The 23,967-nt window shown below is 42.0% G+C and overlaps 1 protein-coding gene across 1 annotated transcript in view; it reads right to left on the bottom strand.

The window, feature by feature from the left end:
• MYO10 (myosin X) overlaps positions 1 to 23,967 on the bottom strand; it is a 163,518-nt gene that overhangs the window by 87,685 nt on the left and 51,866 nt on the right. Inside the window, exon 3 of the mRNA XM_086740352.1 lies at positions 5,881 to 6,039. Coding sequence (XP_086596478.1) covers positions 5,881 to 6,039 — 159 coding nt within the window. The remainder of the gene's footprint in view (positions 1 to 5,880; positions 6,040 to 23,967) is intronic.

The raw sequence follows: 23,967 nt of genomic DNA, 5'->3' as shown, positions 1-23,967 counted from the left end.
GTAAGTAGCTATGTATAGACATTTGTCACCCATTCTTAGCAACAGCGTTCTCTACTCTCTGCATCTCCACTGAAGGAGTTGGCGGAGAGAATTTTCTCCATCTCCCCAGTAGCATAGGAAGGCAAGGAAAACACTGATTCATCAGCACACTTTTAACATTTCTTTTCTGTAAAAGCAGAGCAGTTAAATAAACAGCAGCTTCCTCAGTGACCATAGAGCAGATCCTGCAAACCGGTTCCTTGGGACTGCTCGAGAGCATTGGATGCCTGTGGAGAGGAACTGTGCAACCACGGCAGGGTTGCAGATAGGACAAACGTAGTTTGTGTAATAAGGACTTGGTCTAACTGTACATGTACAATATTTATATATATACTTTATGCTATTAATTAACAATATAATTTGTGTGTACCATTGTTTGTTTTTTTTAAAAGTCAACGTTCTACACTTATTTAAACCACGGAGCATGACAGGGCAAAGACCAAGGCTGTTGAGCTGTCCAGGATCACGTATGGGGTCCTTGCAATATATTCTTTTTAGGCTCAGCTTCTGCAGGAAGTGTATCCAAGTTTTTCCGTTTAAGAAGTCAGTCATGACAGTTTTTGTCTTTATAAGTAAACACTTCGGGGCTATTGTCTTCTACTGGTCTTCCTTTGCCTCTCTGCCTCCAGCTACAACGTGTGTCCATGGTAGAGGACATCTGAACAGGAGTGCTTTCAAAGTGTATGAATTATATCTGTCTGTCTGTATTTAATTAGCCATGACTTTAGTGTGCCTTGCTATTTTCTCACTACAACATGCAGCAACATCCACTTCCTGCCGACCATGGTAACATGGCACAGAGCAACTGCACCACATCTGAAATGAGTTTTACTGTGCTCAGAAAAAAAACAGATATGCAAAAACCTAGACAAACAAGTCACAGAGAACAACTGACCTAAATACTGAAGTGTCTGTGTCTGCAAGTAGAATTTAAAAAAACCCCTATGGTGATTATTGATTAATACCACACAAATATCAACTATTTGCCTCAGGGAATCCTCATGACTTCGAGGGAGATAAATTATCTAATTACTGCAAGTTTTACAAACTACAACTGAACTGCTAAAATAAATAAACTAATAAACTGCTAAACTGAACTGAACTGCTAAAATAAATAAACACAAACAGACTTAAAAATCGATGCATAAATAACTGAGTATACCTTTTAAGAATGGGTAACTGACCATTCAGTATAATGAGGTGGCTAGGAGCCCTGCAAGCAACCTTGTCAGGGAAGAGACAACTTTTCCAGTTTAACATCTTTTTTTTAAAATCAGAAATGTTGCTTTCTCATCCAAGTTATTCCATGTTTCTTGCTTCAGCTGGAGAGAGAAAGGAAGCCAGTCGCGAAAACTGAGCTCCTAATTGCCATCATCCTCCTTCCGATGTGAATGTGGCTGGTACAGCACTGCATGTCTACGTGGCTGGTACAGAAGTTTTTATACATATGTACACAAACCTACCAGATGGTTATAATTATGGGCGGGCAAGCTAATTTGAAAGTGAGCAAAAATAGGTTATGTTCTCTCTCAGCCTTCCTGGCCACCACACCCAACTGCTGGACAACCTGGACGCCACTCTGCCCATCAGGGGAGGGCGGCTGAGGGACTGTCACACCCCACGCCACAGAGCACACCTCTCTGGGCATGGGTACGCATTCTCCACCCGAACAAGATGGGCACGCGTCAAATCAAATCATCACCATTTCAAAGGGGAACGTGCCTACCTGGCACTTCAGAGCTTAATTCAAAAGGGAAAAACTAATCAGATGTGCTTTGAAACTTGTTTATTGCCTGAACTCAGGCAAATGAGGGTGGATCTGATGCTAAAAACCTCCACACTGACCTGCACAGTGTATACTGGAGTTATTTCCAACCTGCCTCTCACCTCAGCAAAAGGTCTCTAATCCTCTGTTTGGCTGTTCTGAAATTCGCTCGCCTACATCACTAACTAACTGCCGGCCACAGAGACAAGACAACTGCAGCTCATCCCAGAGCCAGCGCAAACACCATAATTTGTGCCTCTTGCAGCACAATCCACGTGGTGCGGTTTACAGCGTCCTCTCCAAGGCTAAGCCAGTCTCCTCCGCAATGTGTACTTAACTAAAAGTAAACCAGAGTCAACAGCTTTGGGAACAACTGGCCTTTGAACAGCGACAAGAGCGGCTGCCGCAGCACTTCCCCTCTCCACATTGTGTGCTCCGTGCTGGCCTTGCTTCAAAGGTGACCAAATCCCTCCTCTGCCTTCACAAAAGGCTCCGTTTCCAAATGTGGGCACCTTCTGCTTTTAGCACTGGTGTTTATCTTTCCATACATTGCCACATACCAGCCTAGCACACAAACTAATCTGAGCATTCACAGACAGACATTAAAGCTACCAGGCCAATGTTCAGAAGCTGGATCTCCCATATCAAGTTGTTCCTGATGGAGTAAAACATGGAAGAAAGTAGCAATAAAAACCTCTGCAACATATGATCACCACCATCCTAACTCTGCTCCTTTCCTGGACAACAAAAGCAGTGATAGCCCAAAAGCAAACTTTTAGACAAAAGCAGTATTAATCAAGAAACCTGAAAAAATACCAGCCAGGAGCCTGCTTTAAGTAATCAAGAAAGGGCATGTACGTCCCATGCTTCTCATGTCAAAAAGAAAAAAAAAAGGTACTCTTTCCTTTTAGAGAGATTCAGACACAAACTATCACAAGCAGATGTCAACAGACTTGACACTGATACAAAAAGATGGTTGCACATAGACACAAACAACTGTCGTCATTCACCTTCTTGCTAACAGCACAGATTCAGCTAAGAGCCTCGATTCATTAAGTACAGAGCCAGGCATCATTCATGCTATGAATAGTCTGTATGCTAAATCAATATTCCTCCCTCCCCCCAAAACCAGCAAGAAATACAGAAAATCCTCTGCTGACCATTTATAGCTGCAGTGGTTGGCAGCAGAAGAAAGTCACTGACATGACAAAATTTGGCATCCATAGCAAACATCTTTACAGTATTAATCAGGAAGTAGTGAAGAGTTTAGGAACAGGGGTATGATTATGTGAGGAAAAAAAAATGTTATTAGGTACAGAAAGATTAAACTGAATTCAAACATCTGAAGATATTTACTTAAATGCTTACTGCTGGAGAAAGAGCTCCTCAAATACAGACAAACACACAAGTTAACAGTCTTTCCATAAATAATTTTTAATTGTTTCTTCTGTATTTTGTAGTGTACTTTACAGTACAATTCAGTATATTGCACTTCATATAATTTGTGTGTGTGTGTGTGAGTGAAGAATTAAGCCCCCAAACATATGTCCTAATTAAGTGCATTCCTCATGAACGGTACAAAGGTGCTTCCCAGTTTCACTGCCACCGAGAAAACTAACGAAAAGCTGCCAGACTCAGTGACCGTGCTGATACACTTGTAATACTACAAGCAGCCAACGCAAAAAAATGCCAGCATACACATTTGTGTATCTTTTCCCCTCACTCAGGATGTGCACAAGGAGGTACGCAGAGCTGAAGTACACAAAACATCTGTAAGCTAAGGACACAGCAAGTACACGATGGTTTATATTCGGTGATGGCAAGGAGACATTCAATGGGATGACCAGCCCCTAGCTCAGAGTTCAGAGCGGCACACGCCTTCCTGATTTATGCCTAATGCGCTACACTCAAAAAGCAATTCCTGGCCAACGGAGAGGACTTTTTGGAGGGAAAGGAGAAGGCAAATGTACAATTTGGAAAGTTTTGATTACTCCTGGCATGAGCTCCAATGGCTTCTACTGTCCTGTACAAGAACTACTCTGGTCCCAAAGCAGAATGACCAGGAGTCTAGTTTCTTCAGCTGCAAGCAAGTATACCTTCAACAAAGGTAAACTTAAAGCACTTTTCAGTCCTTTTTTTTAAAAAAAAAAATCAAACATTAAAATATCTTTGAACTGTTCAATACAGTTAAGAGATCCTGTCTTGAAAAGACACAGTTCATTTTGCAATGACAATACCTCCTCCTACAACATATGCTCATGTATCTATGAAGTTTCATAAAATTGTTCAAGCTATTTAATCGGCTTTTCTTGGGGTTTTTGTTTCTAAAGCCCTGCTAAAATACTAACTTCGGCACAACAGGAGTGGGGTACCAATGAGGAGGGGAGAAAAAGTAGATGCTTCTTAAATCAGGTCCTGGTTAGATGTATAAGACAACAAAGAGGCTTTCATATGCATTTCAAAACATCTTTTTTCTGACCACCTTTTCAATCATTTTTCAGGTGAGATGGATTCAAAAGCGTAAGCAGTAAGATTAGCAAAACTGAAAGGACAATAACTATCCAGCAGCTACTGAAGATGTGTCATCATTAACATCACACAAACCTGTTTGTCTAGAAATGTACACCGCACTGAGCACCAAGTGTCAGAATACCCTAAACTTGCCTTGACAAGTTATAAAATAAGTTAGGACATGTCTCCTCAAAACAAGGCTATTTTTTTTTTTTGTCTTCAGAAAAATCACACCCTTTTACACACATGCTTTTTAAAAGGATGAAGTGTCCTCTATCTGAGTTGACACAATGGCCCAGAAAACAATATTTTTTTTTAATTTTGATTCACACCGAGTATTGTATTCTAATCTTATAACACTGTTGGAAAACTAAACACTTACCAAGTAGCTATTTTTCCCAGCACATGCAGGATTGTTCATATATGCTATTCATTTTTTGTTTACTGATTTTGAATGGCAAAACAGTTCATTTGTTTTGAGAAAAAAAAAAACATACATGAAGACTTTTATAAAGAGAAGTACCTCAATATTTAGGATTCCCTGTACTAGCCACTTTAAAGGTAATGGCAAAGGAACATAATTTCCTTGTGTCCTTTTTTGCTTTTTATCATAAAGACATTTCTAAATACAGGGAAAGTTTATTTTTACATTAAGGTATGTTCATGTTTAAAAATAAAGAAGGCAAACTTAATAGATTAAGTTTGGAATAAAGCATGTATATAGTCAAATCGAGGGTCTACACCAGTGATGCAAATAAAAATTATTTATTTTCTGGAATTATTAATTTAAAAAAACCCAAAAAAACTAAAACCAAAACCACTAAACCACTGAAAAGTGAGATTTCACAGTCTGTAACAGCCACTAATATTCCTTGTATTTTTCTCACTTTTATTGTAGTTCCAGATTCAGGAACGATTCATATCTAGTCAGTTCAAGATGAATGAAAATATTTAAAGAGCAGGTAAATCTAATAATAAAAATATTCATTACAGAGCTGAGAAAAAGAATTCTGTGTGGACTAATTCCTAGCTAACTGATAAACAGCTGCCTGTTCTCATACACCCTGAACTCTGACAATCTGTATTTAAGACACAGGTCCTCAGCTTGATGATCGTAATACCACCCCTTTCTACTAGAATAGAAAAGGGGAAGATCATCAGAACTGGATCTTAGCCTGATGGGATCTCAAATGGCAGTCACAGACTAAATCCCACTGCATCCTCTCTGGTGACATACACAGCACATATTGTTGGGGCGGAGAGTCTAAAGGAGAAGAGGAAAACCGAGCGCCCTTTACACAACCCTGTCACTAGAAGTGTAAAAGTGTATGTAGCACACCAGTTTTTCAAGGTTATTGAGGGATTGCCTGGCCAGCCCTAAGCTATCTTCTCTTTCGATCGTTGCTGGCAAGAAGTCGCTAGATAAGCTTCAGCTCTATGTGGAGACACAAAGAACTGGAGAACATTAGCAGGGGAGATACCACAGAACAGCAAAACACACACAGCACTTACACATTCAAAACCATTCCCTCTGGGTATTTTTCTTAATTTTAGAAGAAACTTACATAGATTTTATCTTGCTGATATCGCTGGAATAAGTTGTGCATAATGGAGCCTTCATGGAGATCTACAAGTGCTGCCATGTCTTCCACGCTCTCTGTGCTTGTTTGATGCATAGGCGTTACTTTTTGGTGTGTGATGCTGCTCTGTTTATAAGTGAATACCTGAAAGAGGAGAAACAAAGGAAATGTTAATAATCAGAGCGCACATTCAAGAACTCTTATCTGAGAACAGAGCTTTCATAGCCATTCATATTCCCTATCCAGCTTATCAGTGTGCAGACTTGTAAAACGTAATAGTCTGCCAGTCATACCTTCTTCAAAAGCTTCTCTGACAATAATTGAAGCCCCAAATATGTACCTGGGAGTCATATGAAACTAGCACATACTGACAATACACCGAGGACTAAGGGTCTTTTCCTCTTCAAGGGCAAATGCACCCTCATTTCACATTGGACTGCTGTTCAATTTTATCAGGAGAAAAATAAGCCAAGCAATAATCATTCCCAAAAAAATTCCAAACCAACCAAACAAAACCCCATCCCTTACAGTAAACTCCACTTAAATTACTCTGGGAGGAAATGTTTTACAGTGCAGAACAGCAAATGAAAATTATTGCTCTAACAGGCTGAAAGTGTCTATATGTTTGATCTGAAATCCACTTAAATGTTTCCATTCAATTCTCTGGTCAGGACTGCTTCGAGTCAGGTCATTATTCCTGGCCTCAGTAGCAAACTCAGTTCAGTGTGCTGCAGATATTTCAAAACAAATAGGTGAACCGATTTCTAATTAATGGACTTTTGAGACAAATTTCTGAAGTTTGTTCCAAACAGACAGGAAAAGCTCTAAAAAAGCCACAAAATAAATAATCAGTCCGAAAACATTTCTATGTATCCTCTGCAAAACTATTGCAAACATGCTCAGAAGGTGTACACATCCCCAATCTAGTTAAACTTTTACGAATACTAATGACATCTCTAAAGCCAATAAAACAATAGCTTTGAAAATCAGCTTCCCATTTCCTTTTAATTTACATCTTAGCAGCTTATCCTTACGGACGTATGCCTGCATCTCATAGCCAGTGCTACTCAGGCAACACTCCCTGCTAGCGGCACTGTTTCAGCGCAAGGAAGTCAAGTGCGGGGTTAACGCAAATACTTCAATGATGTCGATTTTTAAAAAAACCCTTCCAAAATCCTTTGAAATAATATTCGTAAAGCAGATGGAAGCAGTGCAATAAACGTCAGCCTGAGCGCTGGTGGGCAGCACAGGACTGTCGCTACGGACGGGGCAGCACATGGGGTCACATCTGCACGGGGAGAGAAAACCCCTCAAAGGATTTCAGTATAAAAACATATGTATGCACCTTGTAATGAAAGGCTGAACAAGGATGGTTGTGTCATTGTAGGAGGCCATTCAGCAAAACAGTGATTTTGTCTGTGTTGCTGAGACGAGTGAGAAAAAGAAGCTGAAGAAGCAGGAGGCTGAACATAGAATGCACTAAACATTGAAGCTCTGTACTCTGATATCCCACCAGCTGACAGAGGAGAACCGCCTGATGAAATCTGTTCATTAAAATCATATCCCGGGTGTACCAGATGCGGGCATGGGCCACTGCACCATTACCGCTGTCACTCACACCAGCACAAAGCATACTGGTGGAAGGCTGGGGGAGAACGGAGATCCAGGAAACAAATTTCTAACAGGTGCTGGAAGGCAGCATAGACATCAACAGGGAACACGAGCAAACCATCAAAAAGCTCCTACAGATTCAGAGCATCCAAAACACAATCCCTAACTGCGGGAAAAAGACAGACAGAGATTTGAGGCAGATTTTGTGGAAGCAGCTGTCAAAATGACAGGATAAGCATTTGTACAGGGTAGATAGATGATGCTCAGGATGGAGAAAGTGGTCACTCGTGCATGATCCAGGGGCAAGCAGTCCAGATTTCTAAAAGTCAGAACGAATGCGAACAGCATCAATTGACAGCAAAACTTTGGGGCTGAGAAGAGTGTTAGCAGTCCCAAGACTAATGACACAAAGTGCAAACAGAGTTAGAGGCAATCACATCTCACGAGTAATAAACTCCAGCCCCTAGTAGGAAGAACTATGACAAAAAACCACAAATGTCACACTGTAGAACAAAGAATATCTAAGCTGGAAGACTTGAAAATAAAAGGTATTTCAGGAAAGCAAATCCTAGAAGAGTAAGCGACTTAACAGCAGCTATGTATCAGCCTGGAATTAAGACAGAAAAATAGATTCAGTAAGAGAATTAGGAAATCAAAAGGGGATGGCACATATCCTGTGAGAGCGGCTCATGTGAAGATGGAAAGGAAGCAAAACATTATTTCTAAGACGAGAATCTTCATATTTGTGATTTCTGTTCTTTGGTATGTTGCATAGGTTAGTAGGGTAGGCAGAGCACTTCACACAGGACTAAGAAGGTTTATTCATGTAAGAAATTAATAAAAATGCACCGGGAAAAGCAATGTGACTTGTGAGTGGCAGGACTATCACAGATGATCTCTGCAGATTCATCCTTCCCACCCAAACCACTATTTTCTCTTCTTCAGGCTGGTCGTCCTCATACTTCCAGCTCTTCCACGTATTGCCTCCTTGTTTGGGTGAGGAAACAGCTCTGCCCAGAGATATGCCTGTGCGTCGATCATCTAGAAAACACATCAATCAGTCACAACAGCTGCCAGCAAGATCAGAAAGGAGGAGGAGCTCTTCTTCTCACTTTTCCTTTACTTTTAATTTTTACCAGAACCATGCATCCCTCAGATTTCCTAGCCCCATTGTAAAACTTGGTCAAAATCATCTAATGAGATCAAAGTAATCAGACAAGGCATCCCATGCGCAGACCTCATTTCCTTAAAACGGACTTGTAGCAGTCCTGCTGCTCAAGCCTTGGAAGGCCTGCTTTGTTTTATTTCATCTTGACTCACGCCTTTATGATGATAAGGACGTGAAAAAGCTACCTTGAACTTTATAGTTACTAATTAGAACGCCACATTATGAAATATTAGAGCAGACGAAATCCTCAGGAAATAGGAACCAAGAGCTATTCTGCAGGGTCAGCATGCTGAAGAGGAAGATGAACAAGTAGGCTCCTGAACGTCAAGAGGAGCCCGTTGGCAGAGCAGAGGGGCGTCCATCCGCAAGGATCTTGCCAGCACTTCTGGAAGGTCAAGTAAAACACACAGGAAACTTGGAATAAGTCTAAATGAGAATTCAGCAAAAACCTCTTCCTCTCAAGATATAAATGGTCCAAGATAACAAACATGCTGAATACATGGAAAACTATCAATTAAACCCTAAAGAGACAGCACGCAAAATGCTCAAAGTTATTATGGAAGTGAAAACTAGAGGCTGAGATAGGAAGAAGCAATGCAAAGAACAACAAAAAGAACAATCTTAAGAAATACAAGACAAAACAGCAAACCCAAAAAACAGTAAAGATAATTTCACTGGGAAAGGAGAACAACACTTCAAAACTGCTCAGCTGTCCCTACCACAGCTTACTAGTGCTGCAATTGGCATACCAGAAATGCACTCAAATGAGGAAGCAACCTGAAAAGCCAGGGGATCAATGCTATCAAGTTCCCTGGCTAACACACACACACACACAAAAGCTGTAAGAGGCACTCTGAAGTTTAAAAATAATGTAGGAGGGAACTATCAGATGCCCAAATATTAACAGCTTGCTGAAAGGAGAAGCCACACCCAAGGGCTGGAGGAACCTCTAACTAAGAAGTTAGAAGGAAGTCCTCAGCAGCACACCAACATCTCAGGATATTGGCACGACTGCATCGCACAGATGGGACAGACTCCCACGTCACCTTCAGAAACACCATCCAGATTCCCAAATACTGCTGCAGGAAGTGTCTTCTCAGCAGTGTGCTCAGGTGGCCAAGAAGGCCAACAGCATTCTGGCTTGTATCATGAATAGTGTGGCCAGCACGAGTAGGGAAGTGATTTGTGCCCCTGTACTTCCGCACTGGTGAGGCCACACCTCAGCTACTGTGTTCAGTTTTGGGCCCTTTGCTACACGAAAGACACTGAGTTGCTAGAGCATGTCCAGAGAAGGGCAGCAAAGCTGGTGAGTGGTCTGGAGCACAAGTTTTATGAGTGGCTGAGGGAACTGGGATTGTTTAGTCTGCAGAAGAGGAGGCTGAGGGAAGACGTCATTGCTCACTAAAGCTACCTGAAAGGAGGTTGTAGGGAGGAGGGTGTTGGTCTCTTCTCCCAAATAACTTGTGATAGGACATGAGGAAATGGCCTCAAGTTGTGACAGGGGAGGTTTAGGTTGGATATTAGGAAACATTTCTTTACTGAAAGGGTGGTCAGGCACTGGAACAGGCTGCCCAGGGATGTGGTGGAGTCACCATCCCTGGAGGTGTTCAAAGAATGTATAGATCTGGCACTTCAGGACATGGTTTAGTAGACATAGTGGTGTTGGATTGATGGTTGGACTTGATGACCTTGGAAGTCTTTTCCAACCTTAATGATTCTATGATTCTGTGATTCTCTTTGCAGAAGATGCCAGTCGGACAGCCCGTAATGCACTGTAGGAAGCTGAAGAACTTAGAGCAGCACGCACCGAGGTTAAAGATGAAACTGCAGATGAGCACTAGGTAAATGGGTTTTTGGTGGTTGATGTCTTGTGAAGGGGTTTGTTAAGAAACAGTGGAGTAATGTAAATAAATAAATAAATAAATTCCTAAGGGACTCTATCTTGAAAGTAAACAACTCCTAAACCACATCCTAAGGCAAATACATACAATGCAAATGATGGCTTTAGCAAATAAATATGTAATTTCCCCTAGTCATAAATACCATAGCTATTCATAAATATTGCTACATGAGCAGTGTAATATTGTACTCCACAATGTGTAAGCATTTGTTAGATGAGTCTGTATCTTTATATTTGGTTCAGAAAAGCATTTCTTGTACTCCATGCAATTTGGAATAACTAGTATTTTACATTAATAAACTCTTTTAAATCTACTAGTGAGTAAGTAAAGAAAACAATCCACCAACAGATCAGCAGTTTGAGGCATATGACTGCAATTAAATTAATTTCACTGATGCTTTAAAAGAGCATGAAAACCGACAGCATAAAGACCTTAATATTCCCCACTTCTTTATGTTGAAAATGACAATGCGCAATTAATCTGACATGAGAAAAAAATAAGAAGTCTTTCAAGTATTCCATTTAAAAGGAATATCACAAAACAATGTCTAATTAATTTTCCGCACTGACAAATTACCCCTAAGCTCAAGATCTAATGGAAATTATATTTTAACAAATGATTTAATTTGTGATACAATTTATTAACACCAGGAAAGAACGTCAGAGCGGGCCCTCAACAACAGGAGCACACATGCTTTCTCTCTCACTGTATCATTTTGTGACATGATGCCAAGTGACAAAAATCCCTGCTTGAATAAGGTCATTAAATGGTATCAAGGGATTTCACAACAGCTGAGTCCAGGGAATTCAGGAGAACACTGAATTAAGTGCTTAGGAAAAGTACACCAAAAAGCCCCGCACAACCCCCATTTCTTGCAAAAGCTGTAAGTCACTGTTAGGTTTTCCAGACTGCACCGAGCCAACACACAATCAAATCTCTCAGAAAGTTTTTCACATGCAGCTGGGTCTTTGGTCTGATGCTGATGACCACTATTGGATGGGAGAAAGGCAGAAGGTCCTCTAAAATTTTCCTAATCAATGATTCGGTATTCGATCAACGACCAAACTTCATCATTTTAGCAAGATTTCCATGCGATTTTTATTTAAGGGCAGAAATAGTTTTTCTTGCATGTTGGAAGCCCTGCTCAAACTATATTGTTACTGAATCTGCTCTCTGAAAATGGCATGATCATCTACTGGAGAGTTTACATAATGTGAGCATTTTAAAACAGCCTCTTCTATACAGCGACCTGAACCCTCGGCCCCTTCCAAGCGCAACTCCCAGTCAGTGCAGGCTCAGGTCTCTTTCCTTAATTCAATGATCGAGATTTGGACTAGAGCAAAGGGTGGTGACAGGGGCTGGCTCCTCACTGCTGCTGCCTCTAGACGGGGACGAGACACCTGCCCATGGCCTTGAGCCAGACCATCCCTCACGGTCATCACCCACCACGCCGGCAGCAGCCGTTTCAGCCAGTCATGTGCCATCAGCTTCACTGTTGGTAACACAGGTCAGACGTGACGGCATCTGATCAGTGCCAAGCACTGCATGTTGCGGTGCTTGAGAATGGTTACGCGGCTTAGCACATCCCTGTTGTTGCAATAAATCAAGACAGGATTTTTTGGTAGGGATAACGGAAAAAGAGCAACCAACCTCCCTCGGCTGCCTTTTTCTGCGTGAGAAAACTTTTAATGAGCCCTAGGTATACTCTACGAACTGCAGAGTATTACAGAAGATAATACTGATATTCATACACAGAATACAAATATCAAAGTCTTGTCACGCACTCAATTTAAATTAAGTTGCTCAAATCCATATAACCAGAGGGATAATGTCAAATATGGTAGTTTAAACATAAAATTAAGTCAGAGAGAGAAGGAGAAAGCAAAGAGGTATTGTACAGATGTCATCCGGGAGAGGGGTTTACAAACAGTAGAAGATACAACCAAACTTTTTTCAATAATGCCTATATTAGCAAACTGACTACTGCAGCATCTGGCCAGCCCACAGACACCAGAAAGCAAAGCAAATCGTGACCCAAAACCTGAAGGATCAGCATTCCTGTCATTGCCCCAGGGGCTGCTCTGTGTGAGTTTTTCCACAGGGTTAACCCCAGCTGCTACGGCGATGCCCATGAAAATCCACATGACTCAACAGCAGCTCCAGAAGACTTGCTCATAAGTTCAAGATACCAGCACCCTCAGTTTTCTAAGGCATCTTTCTGCTTACAGTCACTGACCCCGCAGCAGATAGATAAGCTTAGCCCAGCAAAATACACAGGACTGTACAGAGAAACATTCACTTAAAAAAACAATTTTTTTTTTCCCTTCTCTGCTGTTGGTCTGAACTGAGGATCATCATTTGTGTTTCTCCCGTGTTTAGAAGTTAAAAGAATGTAATAAATCTTACAAAATGTCTTTATACATGAGTCCAAGCAGCAAAAAAAAGAGGCCTTGGGCTCACATGACAAGCTGTGGAATGCAGCATTCCAGGGAGAAAAATAAATCACAACAAGCTCAAGGACCCAGAGATTAAAAACAAAAATAAAAATCTCGTAGCTTATTCTTTTTTCCTGGAAAGATCTACTGTCTAAGTAGATACTTAAAATACAGGACAAGGAGGCTCTTTTATAAATCAAAAGCAATTTAAGACCAAATGTAAAGCAGATTAACTACCAACATTTTAAATTCTACAGTTAATCATGACAAGAGTGCAACCCAAGTAACGTTTTTGTCTGATAATTTACTATTTCTCTGTAACAGCTGACCTTAGACATCCATTCCATTGTCCCAAAATCTTTCAGGCAACAAGATGTACCAGAGCCCAAGGCTTGCTTTGATGCAATATAATTTAATCTTTTTCAAAGCAACAAAACCAACCCACAATGAAGTTTCTTATCTAGTAAACTATGGAGGAAAATGAAATAATTTAACATAAGGCATTTATTGACGTCAAGAAAAAAAATTACGAACTAAACTGATATTGTTACTACTGTAACTAACACTAGCCTTTTCTTCAAGGAAATATGCCATATGCACATCAACTGAGAATCAGATTGTTTCCCACCCTGTAAAATTCCTGCCCATTCACCCTGGGAATTGCCCCACCCCCCAACCTCCCTTCCCAGTTAGATCTTAATCTTGACCTCTAATGCAAAATGTCTAAATGTCCACTTTGCACGTTACTGTACCTACCAAATCAGTTGAGTAATACACAATCCATAAATGGTGTATAATCATCTACTTTGTCCTTTCCTCCTGCTCACTTCCAGCCATTTTCAGCCTTCCTTTCTCCTCCTATCAATCAAACCTCTTCCAAACCCTTCCACTCTGTCCCCCTTTCATAACACTTTTCAGATTTGCCAAGGCCTGGGACATCTGGGTCAGGAGCTGCTCCCAGATTCATGTGCTGGGAGCCTGTCCTCGTGCCTTCCCCCACCCTTTCCCCAGCCTCCAGTGACATTGCACTAGTGATGGCTTGCAGCACCTCCCCAGACCAGCTTTCCTACTACAATGTCCAGATTGCCACCCCCACACACCCCGAGCTCCATGGCCTGGGGAAGCACACTGCCAGAACAGCAATCCTGGCCATTGCCGCAGCAGAGCTCGGCAAACCCACCAAATCCCACCTCTTTGTGGTTTCCCTGTGTGCTGACCACTATCAATAAGCTTGTCTGATCAAGACTTCCCACCTAACGCTTATTCCACAAGAGGTACTTCAAGGCAGATCATTCCATACACTGACCTGTTTCCATTTGTAGACAAGCTCTATCATCAAGTACAAGCAAGCTCCCAATTACAGGTTCAGCTCTTATGACCCTTCAATAGGGCTTGCCTACACAGACAACAAGGAAATTTAATTCAAATTAAACACATCAATTTCACCTTGATTATACTGTAGTAAGCCTCTAGGCAGTCCATGCTAATTCTTACAAGAAAAAAAAAATTGCATCTTTAATTTAACTTTCTTCACAAGCTTGTACAACACAGCATCTGAAGACACTAAAAAGCTTGATTTTTAACAAGTCCACCCACCTACAAACATGGTGACCATGGCACTGCAGAAAACATGGACCACGCCTGGCACATCACCAGCACTTGCTTCACCATGGAAAACTGCCCCTTTCTCTCCGTGCACCAAGAAGTGGGGGGATTGCAGCTGCCCAGGCTTTCCCAGAACGCCAGACCAAGTGAAGTAGTCGAAGAGCAGAACGCAGGAGACGTACCACAAGATAAGCCTTCAGCTCCCTGCCAAGCGGCCGGCCAGCATCGGGGTCTCAACTGGAAGCCAGCTTTGACCGCACAGCAAGAGGCCTCCAACCCATAGGGCACTGTGAGATGATGCAGAGAGCAGAACCTGGCATGCAGCAGAGGAACAAAGGAAGGTGTGGGCCCATGATCCTCATGGGTTCAATCCTCCGACTAGCTTTGGACACCCCACTAAAAGCACCACCAAGTCAGTGCTGCTGTACGCAGCACCCAGTAAACAGATGTAATGGCAATACTCCTTTTGCTTTCAACGCATATCGCTTTAACTAGCTCCAAGGACAAGGGGGTGAAAATTGATGGTTTCCCCTTCTCAGTGGGAAGCTCAAAACACACACACACACAAAAAAAAAAAAATCACAAAAAAGTCCCCCTTGCCCTTTATCCATAATTTTCCACACAATGGAAAGTGCATCTGTGGACGATGCCAGGCACTGACAGCACTCGCTTGACTGTCAACATCAGTTAGAGCTCGAGTGAAACTCTCCATTTCAAACTCATATTTACTCAATGATTCATGCGAGATAAACAATGACTACTTGCAACTGAATGAACAAGACCAATTTTGCATAAAATGCCCCGCTATCAAGAACTGGAACAACTCTGTTCAATAAGCAGCCTACAAATCATACCAGCTTTTTTGACGTACAAAGCAATTCATTTCAATAGGTCTTTTTTTTTCTAAAAAAGAAGGAAAAAAAAAAAAAAAGGAGAAAACCCCACAGGCAGCTGACTGGACTGCCTCCGAGTCTAGAACAGGAGCAGTCTGTGTGCAGTGCCGCAGTAACGAAATCAGAGGCAATGCTTACATGGGAGCTGGAGCTCTGAGGGGCCATCCCGGCAAAGCAAGCCTCATCCCGAACGAGAAGGCAAGACTCCAGCAAGGCCCTCCAGGATGCCGAACAAAACCTGAGCAGTGCCAATGCGAGCCTTTCGGCATCATGCCTCCACCTTCCTCTCAGCCCAGCACTTCGTATGAACCGGTCCTGCCCAGGCAGCCCGAGGGTGCAGATGGTGCCCAAACCCCACAGGGACCCATCCCACCCGCCACCAGTTTACAGCTCACTTGCTGCAGAGCAAGAAAAGGATCCTGGCAGGCATCATTCACGAATCCAGTGCTGAAGGCAAAAACGCCCAATGCATTGAACATTTCTAAAGCCGTTTATGAATTAAAGACATGACAACTTGCTTGCACAGAGGAAGTTCATACACGTGCAATCTCAGCTTTCAGATCTCCTGACAATGTAAAACTATAAAACTCTCATAAACTGCTTCCATTATATTTTAGTTTCTTCAAATCTTGGCTTGGTTTCTCCTAGTACAAATACTCCACACCTCACAGCAACAATGTTTGATTGTACTGAAATCACTTCTTAATCAAACGACTTTTTGTTCACAATGGCAATGTGTCTGCTTCAGTACGACATTATTGCCTTAATTTAAAAAGCACCTTTTAGATCTTTCCGTATTGACAGGTTTCTGTAGAACCAGAATAGGCAAGAGCTTAACAGGAGAGTGAACTGCTACGCTCTGAAATTGTCTTTGAGTGACAAACTTCCAAGATCATTTTGATACAACTCTGGTGAAATTTAGACACGAGTCTTTGCTTGCTTAAAAAAAAAAGGCAAAAAAAAAAAAAAAAAAAAAAAGCAAAGCAAACTAAAACTTTTACATTACAATCATTTGAGTATGAGAGATCCTAGAAGTATAAATCTGAATTGAAACATGAGCTACTCACTTTAACAGACAGCCGCAGTCCCTTTATACTGTTTTAATAAGCTAACTTTAAATCTTTTTTTTTCTATAATATTCCAAAACAGCATTTCCACAGTATCACTAATTGCCTTGTAAAAAGAAGTAACCAGCAACCTGCACACAGCAGTTCTACCCACACCCTTGCCACTACTGAATATTGCTATAACCCAGAAAATGGGAACTCAGTTACAAGGGATCCCAATGCCAAGCAACACCCTGGCTTGAATATCAGTCCCTCGCTCAAGCTTTTTTTTTTGTTTTTTTGAAGGATCAGAGGGGTTTTTCATGAAGCCAGTGTTTACTGTCTGGTTTGTTTTTTTTTTTATTGCAGGTTTTATTGAAGCTTTGACATAGCCATACTGCTACCAAGACAGCCAAGGACATGTTTTATTCACACCTCAAAGCTTCTTCACTGAAGCAGTGCTTTAAGGAGGCAGCTATCTATTCAACTCCGCTTCCTCCAAAATTTTAAATTTATAACGGTAACTTACAGAGGGGTTGGGAGATAGAAAGGGGAGGAACTCAAGCCCTGAATACAGTAAGCGCCTAAGAACATCTGTCTATGAACACAAATATGTACTCGATGACACACACCATTGTTCAAAGCACAATTACTGGTAGGTGAACATGAAACATTGGCCCTTTTCCCCAAAGTCAAGCACACAGTACAGTTTCTATGGTGGCCTTGTTTACAAGGCCACGCTATTTCAAAGTTAACTTTTATCACACATGCTAATCTCAAAACAATCCATCAGCCTTTTAGGAAAGGGCTACCCGGGGAGAACACTGCAAGGCCGCTCCCTCCATCGCTACAGCCATTAGTTCAGTTAAACAGCCATTGGGATCCTCTCCAGCTCTGACTGAAGGTAACTGAAAGATGCCCTTAGACAACAACGGAGTGACCCGTCCTTCCCTACATGCCCGGTTCTGACAGGCAGAGGTAATTACAGGGTAGGCAGCGACAGGCCAGCCCTCAGCAGGTCTCCAAGGCCACCTTTCAACCTACTCCAGTTAGTGCTGGGTCCCACCTCAGCATTTGTTTCCCTCAACCAAGCATGCACCCCAAATATCAACAAAATTTTTTTTTGCTAACATGGGAGTACTGTCAAATAAAAAAATAGGTGCAGGTAGTTTATTCACACTCAGAATTACCCAGTGCGCCATTTGTGCGCCACATGAAACCTGTACATGCACTGGCAAGAACAGCACAGTCTAGGGACAGAAGGTGCTTTAGTTGTATTTCGTAGTCTAGGCTTGAGCTAGATCTCATCTGGCTCCATACAGCGTGAGTACGGTTTCCTCAGACCAAAGTCCGTGAACCAGGAGCCCAGTACGTGTGGTCCAGAGACATGGGACAGTCCGTGTGTAGAACCAGCCTGGGTCTAGGAGGAGGCTGACCGCTCACTTGGCTTTGCTGCCAATCTCCCCGGACCCAGCTCACTACAGCCCCTGGCAGCATGAAAAGGGGAGAAGGAGGCCGCGATGGAAGAAGGGTTTATGCAGCACCCTGGAAGGATTCATTGGCTTTGCTACAGTGCAGCAGAGATGAAGAGAAGCAGCTCAGCTTCAGCTCTGCACCCCAGTGAGCCATTCTTCTTGGAGCTCTGTGGCTAGGTAGGGCTATGCTGCTTTTCCCAGCATGTCCTGGAGTGTCTTGCACTCCTATTTCTCCCAGAAGATGAGGAGCTGACTGTAAACCAGATTTTCAGTCTAGAACTAAAAATTTAGACATCCCAGCTTCCATAGGCTGGAGAGGAACCAGCCAGTGTACGACTTAAGCCCAAATCTGCAACTCCTCTGAAATAATTCTGCAGTAATCCCTCCTGCTCTCATATGCCCTGCTAGCAGGACTGTGACAAAGGACTCTGTGTCTGCAGAGAGAAGGAGCAAGGGACCCTGCCTCCCTGCCGCGTGCACAGCATCTGCCAATCCCAAGACAGACGGGGGCTGTTACTGCCTCCAAGGCATCTTGGCAAGAATAGCAGATGACAGGTGAAAGGTGAAGGAAGGGAAAAAGAAGCTGGAATAATTCATAATTTCTACAAAGTAAGCAAAAAGTTGAGGTTTTTTATTAATATACTCTGAGGAGGTTTCTTCATCTTTGCACAAAGCTGCCCTGTTTTAAAGTCTTACAGAGTGTATTTTGCCCTTAAATTCTTGCCTTTCTGCACAACTAGTGTGGTTAGACAACAGCAGCAGACTCCAGCAGACAGCTGTTGGCAGCTCCTGGAGAAGTGCTGCTGGTCAGTTAGTATCGCAACACAGGTCAGTCCGCCTGTCGCAGCAGGGCCTTGTTTCACCCTCTTTGAACCCGAGGTCCACCTAAAAAGGCACCAAGGCAACTTTGCTAGCCATGACACAAAGCAAAGGTTAAAGGGTTAAAGCTTCAAGACACTTAGGGCTCTTAAATTGGCATGACATTCTTCCAACAAGGTGCCCACCAACATGTCTTGTTACACTGAACTATCACAGAGAGCCACAACTGCTGTCAGCGAGGAAATCTGAAACCTCTTAAATCGTCGTAATAGTGAGTGGCTCTCCACCACCACCACCCAGCACTGTTAGCTGCAGCAGGAGAGCTTGCTGCAAGAAAGAACGGAACAGGTTTGGACAAGCATGAAATGAAGCTGCATGTATCTTAAGACAGCAGCCGAGGCGGTTACGCATTTTTTCATTACAACCGCGAAACCCAGATCCACGCCCTGAGAGCTCAACTGGCTCACATTGACCAAGATTGCGCGGCTGAAGTTAGAGGGTTCTTGCAGCCACATGCCAGCCTTCACTGAGTTGGAGGAGAAAAAGTGAAACTGACAGTGCTTTTATTATATTTTCAGATTTTCCTGCTGTAGCTACCTTTTTTCAGCTGTTTACTTTTATGAGAGGGACATCATACAACTGAAGTTTTCCAGACCTCATCTGCCCAAGGATTGCTCTGGTTTAAGATCAACAGGAACAGCTGAATATTCCACAGTGGTTCAATCATCATGAAACCATGGTGAAGAGAAAGAGAAGCAGTGGAGTAAGAAGAAAAGAAAAACAGAAAGAGACGCACATCTAACAAATAAACTTTAAAACCTGTATTTTATCTGTTTTTAAAAGGTGCGGAAATGAGAGGGAGAGCAGACTTGAAATGTGTAAACTCCCAGAAATTTCAGGGTTTTGTGTATTTGTCTGGACTGCAAGCCCACATGCAACTTTAATTTGTAAGAAAATACTGCAGCGAGCATGAAGGCATACCTATCCCCAAGTCCAAAATCTTTAAGCTTAGATTGGGAAAAAGAGAAACTGCTTAGTTACAAGCAGCACACTACTGTTGTCTTCTAATCTGCACTGAACAGGAGCATTAGTCAGACTGATTACATAGTCAGGCACTAATTATTTAGGTTATCTCGAATGCTAGTAAATTTGATTATTACTCAAATAAAGTATACATTGTTAGGTATGCCAGAGTAAGCTCTTTCTTTGACTGAAAGCTTTTTAGGAAAATAAATTACCTCTTTGCTATAAAATTTTACAGTGTCTGGCACAAATACGGAAAGACCTCTTGGAGATACTGAAGTAGTAATATGAAAAACACCACTACATTTTAATATGTCTGGTTTTGGGGAAAATAGTATTATATTCTTTTGCTTGATTGTATTACAAGGAGCACGAATAAAAATATACCAGGCCCAGAGAGTCGTAAGGATCCACAGAACGGTTCAAAAAAAAGCTTTTCTTTCATCTTTCTTAGGCACTAGAAGTTCCCCTTTTCACATCCTGAGTGATAATACTACATGTATTACTGTTAATTTGCTGTTACGGTGCACGTAAGAGTCTGTTTTCATTGCTTCACACTTGTGAATAGTCTAGGGCTGTTAAATAAGAAGCCTTAAACCTTTTTTTTTTAAACAAACAAACAAACAATCCAAAAAGGGGACCAGTAGAAGGTTTGAATATGTCCAGTCTAGGCCATACTCATGTGGTAGACTTCTTTTAAAAAAGAAATATTAAGTAGCAATGCTAAAACTTGCCCAGGAGACTGGAGCACCTATCAGTCATTGCAGGGCATGAATCAACAGGTATGGGCGGATGGAGTGGTCAAGAGAGGTAATGCCTTTCAAAGATATGTCACAAGTCTTGTTTTATGACATGAATATTGCTTCAACATGTGCGAGAACATGCATTATATACAGATAAGGAAAAGAAGTTGCTTTTGGCTGTAGAAGTGTGACAGTCTGTTCTACATGTCACTGCCATAAAATTAGCATATAAACTGTCTGGTTTGTATTTGAACTATGAACCTCCTGCCTTGTTAAAAGCAGAAGAGCAAATTTAATGCATACAAAGGTGGCCCACTTATTAAACATGTGTGTGCAATTTAATTTTCCACAGCTAGCCTGTGCTTACAGTTGAAAACCACATTTGTATTACATACCAGATAGCAGGTATGTGTATGTTGGACAAGCCCAGTGTTCTGGTTTTACTTAGTGAGGGGGGGCTACAGTGGTAGCTTCTGTAAGAAGCTTCTAGAAGTAGTTTCCCCTTTTTTCAGTGGAGTTGTCCGGGCCTAGGGCAGACGCGCTGCTGGCCAAGGCCGAGCCAATTCGTAGCAGAATGTTCCGTGATAACGCCTCTGCCATAACGTATTTAAGAAGGGGAAAACAGGAAAAATAAAAAAAAAAAAGAAGAGAAGATTTAAAGAGGCTGGAGTCGGGGCAGAGAGAGGGAGGCACGAGCCTTGTGGGCCTTGCAGGCCTCACCCTCTGGCCTCCCGCCGGGGTGGGTCTGACTGGGCCTGACTTGGCCCGGCCTGGCTGCAAGAAGTGGAGAGGAGATGAGATGTGAAGAGAACCTGAGAGGCATCTGCCTGAGCCGATTGTGAAGAATTTCTTGTAAGAGAAACAGCTGCAGACGCCAAGGTCAGTGAAGAAGGAGGGGGAGGAGTAATGCGGTTCCTGGCCAGACTCCGCCTGGTCTACTCTCAACCATCCAAGTAGATATATTTTACTATGTCTTCTGATAAATATCATGTCTTAAATCTCAGCATAGGAGATCAATGGGAAAAACTCTCCTGCAAGTGACAAAAGTCTGTCTTTTCCCATATCAAAATCAATGTTCTCTTCCCCTAAAGATGCCACCCCTCTCACCTCCCAAAACAGGCTTTTTACATGCGCAATCTTGTCAAGGGTGCAGTTCTCCTGTTATAGCATACCAACGAGCTGCTGTTATTATTACAGACACTTACAGTGCATAGGCCTTCACGTGAAACAGGCTCAGAGAGTAGGGCATAAAGCAGCACGTCCACCTGGGACAGAGCTGAACTGATGGTAAATAAGCCCAGGCAAGTGTGATTCCCAATGCCTTGCCCTGCCAGATACTGAGGAGTGCATGGATTGCCTGGTTTTTTACATCCCAGTACCTATCCCTCTAAATGCTAGAATTCACTTTAAATTTCAAACAGTCTGCGAAGTTAATCATGTTGTTATTTCTGGTGGAATGCAAGGCAAGCAAGGACTTATATTTATTTTTTCTTCATTTTAAGGTGAGAGGAAGGAAAGCAACTTCTGCTGCAAGGGATGTAGAAGAAAAAAAAAAAAAGATTGCAGAGCTGCTCTGAGTGGTTTTACCCATGTAACTTACAAGTTGTTTGGTATATTTGCCCAAACCTACTGCAATACAGCAAAGAAGCTATAACTTTGAAAAATCCTCCAACAGAACAAATAGCATCAGATTAGAAGAAAAAGAATGCATTAAAGAACCATTTTGGTTAGCTACCCAGGACCTGAGCTAATGTCACCTTAGCCTGAGATTATTTACCTGATTTGAGCAATTTCTCCCCCCTCTTCTGTCTCATTTGTCTCTGCTTCAGAACTGAGACCTACACTTAGACTCACTGGCCAAATCCAGCAATTTAGTTCCACGTGTAAACTCTCTCTCCTGTTCTGTTGATGCAATGATTTTTGTTACACGTAGCTTCCGCCTGGCAGATTAAACCAGCATCTTCTAGAAACATTTACGAGGATGTAAGTCAATCCTATAGCCAAAGATTATGAGGCTGGAGAGACTGCTATAATCTTTTAATCTGAGCATCTGTGTAACATAGAAAATAGACATACTTGAACTCAGTTTCTATTTAGCAGTCTCAGCCCTGAAATATTTCAGATCTCTTTACTTCCCCCTAAAGTATCTTGCATTTACTACCACCTATCTGGATACTGCATTTTGTTATGCGCAATACTAATTTAAACTAGCACTCTTCTGCAGACACAGACATTTCTTGTACAAGATTTACGCCTCCCAGATCTCATCCCACTGATTCTTAAAAGCCTGAGTTTAGCGAAGTTCTGTGTGGTACCCAGCCTCACTTGTCCTCATCCCAGAGCCATCAGGCCCATGGCACCAACATCATACAGGAGAAGCCACTACCAGCGCTGTGGAAAGTAAAGCTCACAGGATGGACATATCTGGATGGTCATATAGAGTTGGTGGCAGAGAGGTACCATCTGATACCCAAGTTCACATATGGCCACAGGACTGCAGCTCTGCCTAATACCACAGAAACACACCCTCAGCAGTAAAGAAAGACATTTCACAGAGCTGCAAATGACACAGCAGTGCAAGACTGGCTCCCATTAACATGTGCAGCACAGGTGAATCCTAAAAAAAAAGACATTATCTCTTCTCAAGTGCTCTGGATCGAAGACCAGACTTGTGTCTTCAAGTGAGTGCTTATGCTCAGCACAGCTAGGACAAAAAGGTGAAAGTAAGTCCAAACAAGAATGACAAAAAGTGTGCATCACATTAGTAGAACTTCTATACAAAAGCAACTCCAATAAGTATTTTATTTGGAGTAATTTTATTGCCACAAACACTGCCTGAAGGTATGGAATAAGCCAATTTAACTGAGGGTCATACATCCCACTAACAAGAAAGCAATAGCGCTCATTGACTTCAGAGTTGCAGTCCCAACCAGCATCTCAACAGACTACCAAAAAAAAAAAGTAAGATGACATGACAAATTAATCATGCGGTATTGAATTGACTCACCACCAGGTGACTCATAACTAATGACTGACTCTAAGTCAACTGCAAATACGAAAAATGCTGTGATCCTACAAAAAAAAAAAAAAAAAGCCTTAACACTTGTATTGCAAGCTCTTTCATCATCAAAACATGCATCAACACTACCACTAAATACAGGTTTCTTACATGGCAACACAAACGTGTTTTAAGTATTTATCCTGCAAAAGAAGAGATTATTTCCTAAAAGAATCCATTCATATATATAGTGCTTCCTTTCAGCACAGTAGACTGCTTACCAACTATTCAAATAAAAGATTCATCTGTCATTCTCCATTACAGTAGCTTTAGATACAAAACCTTTATGCTGATA

This window comes from Chlamydotis macqueenii, chromosome 2 (assembly GCF_036417535.1).
Source record: "Chlamydotis macqueenii isolate bChlMac1 chromosome 2, bChlMac1.mat, whole genome shotgun sequence".
Lineage (NCBI taxonomy): Eukaryota > Metazoa > Chordata > Aves > Otidiformes > Otididae > Chlamydotis > Chlamydotis macqueenii.
Note: the sequence above shows the minus strand (reverse complement) of the source record. Positions and strands in the feature narration are given on the sequence as shown.